Source organism: Sinocyclocheilus grahami, unplaced genomic scaffold (assembly GCF_001515645.1).
Source record: "Sinocyclocheilus grahami isolate Dianchi unplaced genomic scaffold, SAMN03320097.WGS_v1.1 scaffold1099.1, whole genome shotgun sequence".
In the NCBI taxonomy this organism is placed as follows: domain Eukaryota; kingdom Metazoa; phylum Chordata; class Actinopteri; order Cypriniformes; family Cyprinidae; genus Sinocyclocheilus; species Sinocyclocheilus grahami.
The window spans coordinates 205,713-215,591 of record NW_015506278.1 but is presented as its reverse complement, the minus strand read 5'-3'; the positions used below and the strand labels follow the sequence as shown (position 1 = coordinate 215,591).

At 34.5% G+C, this 9,879-nt stretch overlaps 1 protein-coding gene across 1 annotated transcript in view; it reads left to right on the top strand.

Annotated features, from left to right (window-relative positions):
- The window catches only part of lrp2a (low density lipoprotein receptor-related protein 2a), a 121,737-nt gene that overhangs the window by 48,387 nt on the left and 63,471 nt on the right, over positions 1-9,879 (top strand). Inside the window, exons 25-30 of the mRNA XM_016252285.1 lie at positions 334-714; positions 1,655-1,669; positions 3,354-3,602; positions 5,000-5,236; positions 6,579-6,770; positions 7,947-8,081. Of these exons, the coding sequence (XP_016107771.1) occupies positions 334-714; positions 1,655-1,669; positions 3,354-3,602; positions 5,000-5,236; positions 6,579-6,770; positions 7,947-8,081 (1,209 nt within the window). The remainder of the gene's footprint in view (positions 1-333; positions 715-1,654; positions 1,670-3,353; positions 3,603-4,999; positions 5,237-6,578; positions 6,771-7,946; positions 8,082-9,879) is intronic.

Below are 9,879 nucleotides of genomic sequence, written 5' to 3'. Positions count from 1 at the left end.
AATAAAAAAATTATATATATATATATATATATATATCATTTTTATTTATAATTTAATGATACAACAAATACTGCATGAATACATGATTTTATTTATTTATACTACAGTACTGAGGATACAAAATGTTTTGAATTAAACTAATTAAATGTAGGGAGAAATGTGCTAAAGATGTTACAAAATATTATATGTTTTAATTGAATCATTGTAATATGACCTGGACATCTTCTTGTTTCATCCTTAAAGAACATTATATTGAACATTAATTATAAACCTCGGGAAGCTTGTATTATGATGTATGTTAAATTGAGCTAACACGAACTTTGACCCTTCCAGCCACGAGGCAGCCTGGCATGTGTCACCACGAGAGTGAGTTTCAGTGCCAGTCAGACGGCAGTTGTGTTCCCTCAAACTGGGAATGTGATGGGCACCCAGACTGTGAAGATGGCTCAGACGAACACCACGCGTGCCCACCGCGCACGTGCCCCACCTTGCAGTTCCGCTGTGATAATGGGAACTGTGTTTTCCATGGCTGGATATGTGACGGTGATAACGACTGTCGGGATGGCAGCGATGAGCGAGACTGTCCCACGCCGCCGTTCCGCTGTCCCAGCTGGCAGTGGCAGTGCCCTGGACACAGTGTGTGTGTTAACCTCAGCAGGGTGTGCGACAACACGCCAGACTGTCCCAACGGTGCCGATGAATCCCCTCTCTGCAGTAAGTCATGCCATATGTTTTACTGAGATTTACAGCAGTATGTAAGACATGTACGGTACTGTTCAAAGGTTTGGGGCGGCATTATTATTTAAGGGTTTTAAAATAAAAGTCTCACCAAGGCTACATTTATTTGATCAAAAATACAGTAAAAAAGTGAAATATTATTACAATTTAAAATAGCTGTTTTCTATTTGGATATATTTTTAAATCATTTTTGAATTTTCAGCATCATTACTCAATTCTTCAGTGTCACATGATCTTTCAGAAATCATTCTAATATGCTGATTTGCTGCTCAATAAACATTTATTCTTATTATTATCAGTGTTAAAAAGAATTGTGCTGCTTAATATTTTTGCGGAAACCATTGTTTCTAGGATTTTTAAATTAGTAGAACAGCATTTATTTGAAATGGAAACCTTTGGTGACATTATTAATGTATTTACTGTCACCTTTGATCAATTGAATGTGTTCTTAAAGGGATAGTACACCCAAAAATGAAAATTCTGTCATTATTTACTCACCCTTAAGTTGTTTCAAAGCTGTTTGAGTTTCTTTCTTCTGTTGAACGTAAAAGAAGATATTTGGAAGAATGTGGGAATCCTAACAGTTTCTGGTCCCCATTAACTTCTCTAGTATTTTTTCCCATACTATGGATGCCAGTGGGGTCCAGCAGTTGTTTGGCTACACATTCATGTTACAAATGCTGTTGTTAGAGCTTAACTTCTCTTGAATCCAGAACATTCATTTACATTGAAATCTTTAATATTTCTATTGATATTGTAGTCAGTCAATTGATTCAAATACATGGAGTATTTCAGTACTGTATGTCGTCTGTGTTATAAATCCCATGTGTCAAATCATGCATGTGTTTAGCTAATCTGGAAATTAACATTGAAATGATCTGTGATTTTCCTTCCATGTTGCTCTCCCTTCTCACAGATGAGCCTTTACCAGGTAGGCTAAATCCCTAATCACCCACAATCCTCTGCATGAAGCACTAATCTATCCCAATATCTGTCTGGCTGTACTCACTAACCGTCCAATTACGATCAGAGTGTCTAAATATGGCAAGATTGTGTGTGTTTAGCATTATAGACACTTAGAGATGTAGTGTGTAGTACTGTTTTTGAAATATGTTACACGTGTTAGTCCATAGAAATGGTACACAACCACCAAAGTAGCTAAAATTTCAACAGTAAGCATTAGGGCTGGGCAATATATTGAATATTCACAATATATCTGCAGTGATTTAAAATATCATGAATATTACTCGTAATTGAAACTTAAGTAGCAAAAACAACATTAGAATTGGTAAGTTTGATTCCTTTTCCAATAGCCGAAGCAATTAATTGATTTGTTTCCTCCATCAATAATGTTCACAAAACTGTCCATTTGACTTTTTACAAAAAATTGTTAATTAAAATGCTTTAATATAAATATATGTAGATAGCTATTGCTGTTTATTTCGATGTATTGCTCTTTGGTGCATATACATGAAAATAATTTGATATTATTCTTCCTTCATTTTTTATTTAGTGAAAAACTGTGTAAAACATGCCTAATTTCACTTCTTGCATTAATGTAATTGGCAAAAATGGTTGTTTGGTCACAAAAATGGTTAATCTGCGTGAAAATATACACTTTCTTGAACATTAAGTTTCCTTAAAAGTGTCATTAGATTAGTTTTGCAAACACTTTTTGTTTTTAAACTCTTATTTGAACTGAAGTTACAAAAGTTACATTAGAGTTGGTAAGCTTGATTTTTTTTTTCTAATAGCCGAACCGATTCATTAATTTACTTGTACCATCAGTAAACTTCACAAAACTGTCTATGTGGCATTTTTTTGTATATTAAAATGTTTGAAATATAAATATATGTAGATAAATATTGCTGTTTTTACATTTCTGTGTATAGGTTTTTGGTGCATATACATGAACATAATAAAATATCTTTGTTCCTTCATTATTAATTTAGTGAAAAACTGTGTGGAAACTTTCTTGATTTCTTGGATATTATGAACTATAATTTTTACTGTATTGTACTTTTTGCATCAGTCTTACTGTAGCATCAATGAGATACTATTATAGTTTTTATTAATAGTTTGAATAATTTTTAGTTTTATATTTTACGCTTTTAATTTTATAAATTTTTAAAAATATGCATATAGAATATATTTATCTTTATTTTACATTTGGTTATTTTAGTATATCAAGATAAACTAAATGAAATATTTCCTTGGCAACTAGCTGAAATAAAACATGTTAAAATAAGTTTTTCCCTCTTCTTTATTTATGTATTTTTTGTAAATAAAATATTTTATTTCAGGTAACTTATTTCAAGTAACAAAAAGGTATTTATTTTTCTTCATGATTTTAGTTAACTATAATAACACTGTTATTGTTAAACATTTAAAATATATTAAACTGGTTGTTTGGGCACAAAAATGGTTCATCTGAATGAAAACAAAACATCTTTTAGGCGATTTTAAACTAAATGTATAAATATACAGATATTGCCCTGCCCTAGCACACCTCCCGTTTAATGGTTGTGCTAAGCATGTTCCCAGAATACCTTGCATCTCCATGCATGCTTTTTCTTTCCATTGTCATTCATCTAAATGTTTCTGCTTCCTCATAGATCAGGAGAGCTGCTCGGATAACAATGCGGGCTGCACTCACGGCTGCATCCAAGGCCCGTTTGGAGCCCAGTGCACGTGTCCTATGGGCTTCCAGCTGAGTAACGACTCGAAGACGTGCGAGGATATCGATGAGTGCCATCCTCCGGGCGTCTGCAGTCAGCACTGCTTCAACGAGAGAGGCTCCTTCCGCTGCCATTGTCAGGACGGATACACTCTAGAGGCAGACGGACGCACCTGCAAGGCCTCAGGTTTGTGCGTCTCCATTGAGCTTTGTGATCTCTGACAGTGCTGAGACAGATATTAGTGGAGTGGAGCCACCAACTGGACCTGCTCAGCGGGGTCTAGTGTAGCCTCTCGGATTACCACAGATAAGATGAATAACATATATGTCAGTCACAAACTTTCTTATGGGGGTAATTAGGTGGTAATCACCAAACAAAGGGTTGTTTATGAGCTCTGCCGCTGACTAGAGTCCATTCCCTCGAGATAACCTGGTGAAAAATGCTGTCATCCGATATACCTCGTCTTCTTTCTGAATGATGCTTTTCAGCGGGACTCTTTTTTTTATACTTCTATTTGGCCATGTCAGATATGTCTTACATAGCTTTATAACTGAGAGCTGATATGTGTTTGGATTCATTTCTAGTCCTGGTTATTTGATATATTTTGAGATAACGGTGTACTTTAAATTATAATCACATATTGCGAGCCAAATATGAAGTACAAAACATTGACTGCCAGTCAAAAGTTGGACACACTTGACTGAATTGTTTCTCATCATTGTGAAAGCCTTTTGATCTTAAGGATTATGCTTGAAGGATTGGAATCGGAGTTTATTTACAAAAAGTTTAATTTTTTTATTTAAAACTAATTGATTTAAAGTTTTATTAGATTGGATGAATTTGACAGGATAGTGAATTATAAGCATCACCATAAGCATCAAAATGTTGTTTGACATTTTGGTCAATTCATAGTTTTAATACTTTCGTAGTTATTTTATAGTTTTGATGACTTTACAATTATTCTGATATTTGCAAAATAGTAAAATAAGAAATATTGTTTTTAAAATTATTTATATATATATATATAAATATTTTAAACACTTAAATATTTCAAATGTAATTTGAAGTATTTTATTATTGACTGAATTGTTTCTCATGATTGTGAAAGCCTTTTGATCTAAAGGATTGTGTTTTATATACAAAAATAAATTGTGTACTTTTAAATGTAATTAATTTTTTATTCAAAAAATTTTATGTTAAAAAATGTTATTTATATATATATATACAGTGGGTACGGAAAGTATTCAGACCCCCTTAAATTTTTTATATATTTCCACTAATTTTCAAAAGTTTGGGGTCAATATGATTTTTTTAAAGAAATTAAAATTTTAATTCAGCAAGGACACATTAAATTGACTGGAAGTAACAGTGAATGTTCCAAAAAATGTAAAAAATAAATAAATAAATGCTGTTCTTTTGAACTTTCTGTTTATTTGGGCACCAAATCATCATTATTAGAATGATTTGCTGAAAATTCAGCTTTTCATTATAGGAATAAATTACATTTAAAAATATATTAATATAAAAAGTTATTTAAAATTGTAATGATATTTGACATTATTCTCTCTTTCTCAATCTGACAGGATCTCGAGAGGCCTTGCTCTTAGTGTCCAGTCGGAATCAGATTGTATCAGACGACATCCTCGCACAGCCAAACGTTATTCGGTCTCTAGTGCGTGATGGGCGTAATATTGTGGCAGTGGATTTTGACTCCGTTACGGATCGTATTTACTGGTCTGACACCACCCAGGACAGAATATGGAGCGCTCACAAAAATGGGACTGACCGCACCGTGGTGAGTGACATGAGGGGGGGTGTTCGTATTCATCATCCTTTCCCATCAAAATGATTGCTACGGATGCAAAAACGCAAAAAATCGAATAAAGTCCACTTTTTTTTATGACGGACAAAAGGAGGCAGTGTGTAAACGTGATTGACACAACGTGAGCTCGTATTTACGGAGCCCCGCACATGGCATGCAGGAAAACAATAGTAGACTAAATCGTGCGCACAATTTCCTATTTCGTTCCCTCGATTTGCTAAATTGTGCACACGATTTATATATTTACCACATTTACTTTTTAATCCATTTTTAAATGATTTCAAATTTCTTAAACATTAATTAAAATAAATTATATCGGCCACCCTGCTTTCCAAGATATCGGCATCGGCTGTCAAAAAACAATTTTAAAAAAAAATTTATTTTGTGCAGCACTTTGGTCGACACTGTCATTATTAAATGTGCTATATAAATCAATAAAACTAAAACTAAACAATATCGGTCGACCACTGTTCTTGACCTGGCTGAGATCAGTCAAATCTGACTCCTGTAGCTCTTTTTGGATGCAGGGTTGCCAAGTCCGCGTTTTTTTCCCCACAGAATTAGGCTGCTTTTAAACTGTTGCCATGGGTTGATTTTCCCAAGTGGGTTAAAGGTTTGAAATGTTGCATAAAATACATTTAACTGAAATGCCTGTATTGAAACATTTTGCATTCAACCTGTGATAAAACTTTCATGGACATTTACATTAACTGTTCCATCCTGGTGGAATGACCTGCCCAGCTCAATCCAAGCAGCTGAGTCCTTAATCATTTTCAAGAAACGGCTGAAGATACATCTTTTTCATCATCATTTTACCCTCTTGCTCTAGCACTCTCTATTCTATTTCTATTCTAACTACTTGTTTTATTTAAAAACAAAAGAGCCTTTAACCCTAGCATTCTCTATTCTTTCTACTTGTTTTCTTTTTATTTATTCTAAAAACAAAACAAACAAAAAAAACCTTGCTACGTATACTGTTAGGCGAATCCCGCCTCCTGCCCCTGCCCACGAACCCCGCCCCCCCCAGTGTCCTCTTTTTGGAAAACTAAAATATGGTCACCCTACTGTAGCTTACTTATTTCTTTATTGTTTATTCGCGACTAAGCTAATTTGCACTGTGCTTTGTATATTGCGTTGGTCGATATGTAAATGAGATCTGTGTTCTTTAATTTGCGCATTGTTAGTAAATCACCCGCAGAAATTTCCACGCCCATCGGCGCTGTTTTGGAATTGCATTCTCGCGCTAATTTGCCCTGTTTAGTAAAACTGGCTCTAAGTATCATAAGTTATGAATGCTTTTTTTTCATATTTACTGTGTGAATAAATAAAACCCCTCTTGTTTCTCAATGAAAAGGTACTGCAACATCCCCACGCAATTACCATTTTTGAGGATTTTGTCTATTGGACCGACAGATACGTCAACCGCGTGATCCGGGCCAACAAGTGGCACGGACAGAACCAGACAGTGATGCTGTATAATCTGCCCCAGCCCATGGGTCTGGTGGCTGTTCATCCTGCCCGACAGCCTGCAGGTACAACACTGATCACAAACCTGAAATACAGCCAGATCAACTAGCTGCTACCTGAGGAGAAATGTGTTATTGTTAGGATTAAATACAGTAAATTTAACAAAAACAAAACATTTCTGAAAGTCACTATGATAAGAAAAAAGGTTTGAAAAGTGCTGAATAATAAGAGCTTTTTGTCACATGCTTAATTGCACTGAATGTGCACTTGTAGTGTACTTCAAATCTCAAAAGTATATTTTTTGAAAACTATACTTGCTGATTATTTTTACGAGATATGTTATGACTGTTTCCTTACACACTTTTAAAATATGCACTCTTTAATAATGTCAAATTAGAAGTTTACTTTAAAATACATGTGTGTATTTTACTTTTAAATACACAGTCTTTAAGTTTTAGTAACCTGTTGTCAAGTTTTGAAGAAGTACACTTATTTTGATGTGATGACTAACATACTCAATCATAATTTAACTGTGTTGAAGTTCATATATGTTAAATTTATTAAACTGCAACTTCATCATTACAAATATACTGTATGACATACGGGTTTCAATAGAAATTACATTTAAGTCTATTTAGGTTTACCATAAATGCTTGTCAGTACAATTCGCTGTACATTTTGATTATTAAAGACAGTAGAAGTAAGTAAGTACTTAGGTGGGTCAAAAAAGCACAGTTCAGCTAATAGCATTTATTGTAAATTTAAACTAGAGTTCATTTTCATTTAAAAGCAATTAACATGCACAAGTGTCTAAAGACAATACATTCAGTTCACACTTAAGTATATTCTTAAAATGTAATATACATAAAAATAAAAAGTATGCTGAAGAAAAGTATACTTTTTTCAGAGTCTAAATACTTGTTCAGAGTCTAAATAATTTATATTTAGTTTTTTTTTTTTAGTTTATTTTAGTTTATTTATATAGTGCTTTTGACAATACATACCATTTCAAACAAACCTGTTAGGTGATGAAAACAGTTTGTGTTTATAATGATTACAATGTAAGGATAATATTTGACAGTTTTTATGTCAATCCAAGAATAACATATTTTATTGTAGAATAGCATGCACCAATGAATTGTACAGTACACAATAAAACCAGAAACATGTTATAAAAAGGAAAGCAGGGGCAATACTGATTTCATGTTGACTTCAAAGATTTGATGTGTTTTTTCCTGCAGGTTATAACCCCTGTGACCCCCGTTCGACCCCCTGCACTCACATTTGTCTCCTGTCAGCGATCGGCCCCAGGTTCTACTCCTGTGCCTGTCCGTCCGGATGGACTCTCACCGCTGACCAGTTCACTTGCGCTAGAGGTACGATATACATCAGCCAAATATTTGTGGCCGATGCGGATATCTAGAGAGCACAGTTTCTCATGGTGTAGGGGCCTTTCCCACAGAAAGCATTTGCACGCATCTCACGCATGACAACATGCCATTATAAAATCATGGCGCTCAAGTTAAAGTTAGTTGAACTTTTAAAAAAACGACTAGGGAGCCACCCCCCCTCCATTCCACTGCCTGTGTCTCACATTTTTCAAAGCAAAAAACTTTTTTAATTTTTAATATTCTTAATTCACCCAAAAATGAAAATGACCCCATGATTTACTCACCCTCAAGCCATCCTAGGTGTATATGACATTCTTCTTTCAGACGAATACAATCGTAGTTATATTAAATAATGTCCAGGCTAATCCATGCTTTATAAAGGCAGTGGAGGATAGCCCAAAATTTGAAGTCCAAAAAATTGCACCCATCCATTATAAAAGAAGTCCACACGGCTTCTGAAGAGACGCGATGCGTGTGTGTAAGAAAACTTTCTAAACCTTAATCTCTAACTTCCGCTAACTGTCGTACGCGCGTTCACGAGAGAGTGACGTCCAGCGGATGATGTAAGACGTTGGCGTAGCGTAAACTCCGGTGAGAATATGCTAGTCTCGCGAGAAACAAGTTTTGTTTACAGCAAAGGAAAACCAGTGTCCTCTTGGCTTATATCGAAATTCTCCGACATTTTTCTTTACAAATCCTCGTTTTATACTACTAATTCATGACCGGTGTTTTGTTTCGCTACATCCTTTGTGCCTCCACGTTCATCACTTCCGCGTTTTGTCACCGCGTTTGTCTATGTCCTACGTCATCCGCTGGACGCCACTCTCTCGTGAACGAGCGTACGACAGTTAGCGGAAGTTAGAGATTAAGATTTAGAAAGTTGTAAATATGGATATTTTTAGGGCTGCAACTAACGATTATTTTGATAATCGGTTAGTTGGTCGATTATTTTTTCGATTAATCGATTAACCGGATTTAAAAAATATATTTTATTGACAAAAAACACTATTCCTACATTCTGCTTAATGTCCTTCATGCCAACTGACCAACTGAATGCTATGAAAACATACAGTGCTTAACAAATTATTAGACCACCTGCCATAATAAAGAGAAAACAAAACACATTTTAGGAATGTCTAATTATGTCTAAATTTTTATTGTCATTTATTGGGCAAATAAACTTAAACAACTAGATAGTATTTATTCACATAACAAAAAATGGCCTCCTATGCCCTTCAAAACAGCTTGCATTCTTGCTGGCATTGTTTATGTACTTTTTGACTGTAATTGGGTATCTGAAAAAAAAACACTATAAAGCTCTCTGCCTTTCTTTCATAGATAACAGCAATAATTATATTATAGCATTAGAAGTAGACTACTACTGTTACTAAAGAGCTTACGCATATTGGAGGACTAACCAATACAGAAAGCTAAAAAATTATTTTGGTAATCACCAGTACTGTTAGTTTAGAGCAGCAGTGGCACAAACCATAATTTGTTACATAAATTTGGTTAAGCATTGTATATAGTGAATATAGTTTAAATCTCTGCATTAAAAATTAAAATAATAATAAAGATGATAAAGACGAATAAAATCACAAACTCAGTGGTAACCAATAGGTAAGAGTAATGTTCTGCAGGAACACGTTCACTTTGATCACAGTCACCTCTTAGTGTCATTTCTTTATCCTGTTAAAGGCGGTTATGAAGCGTCTGATATTTATATTCAGAAAATTACAGTTCCCTTTCAGTCGGTCACTCCCGACATCACTTCGGATGACCG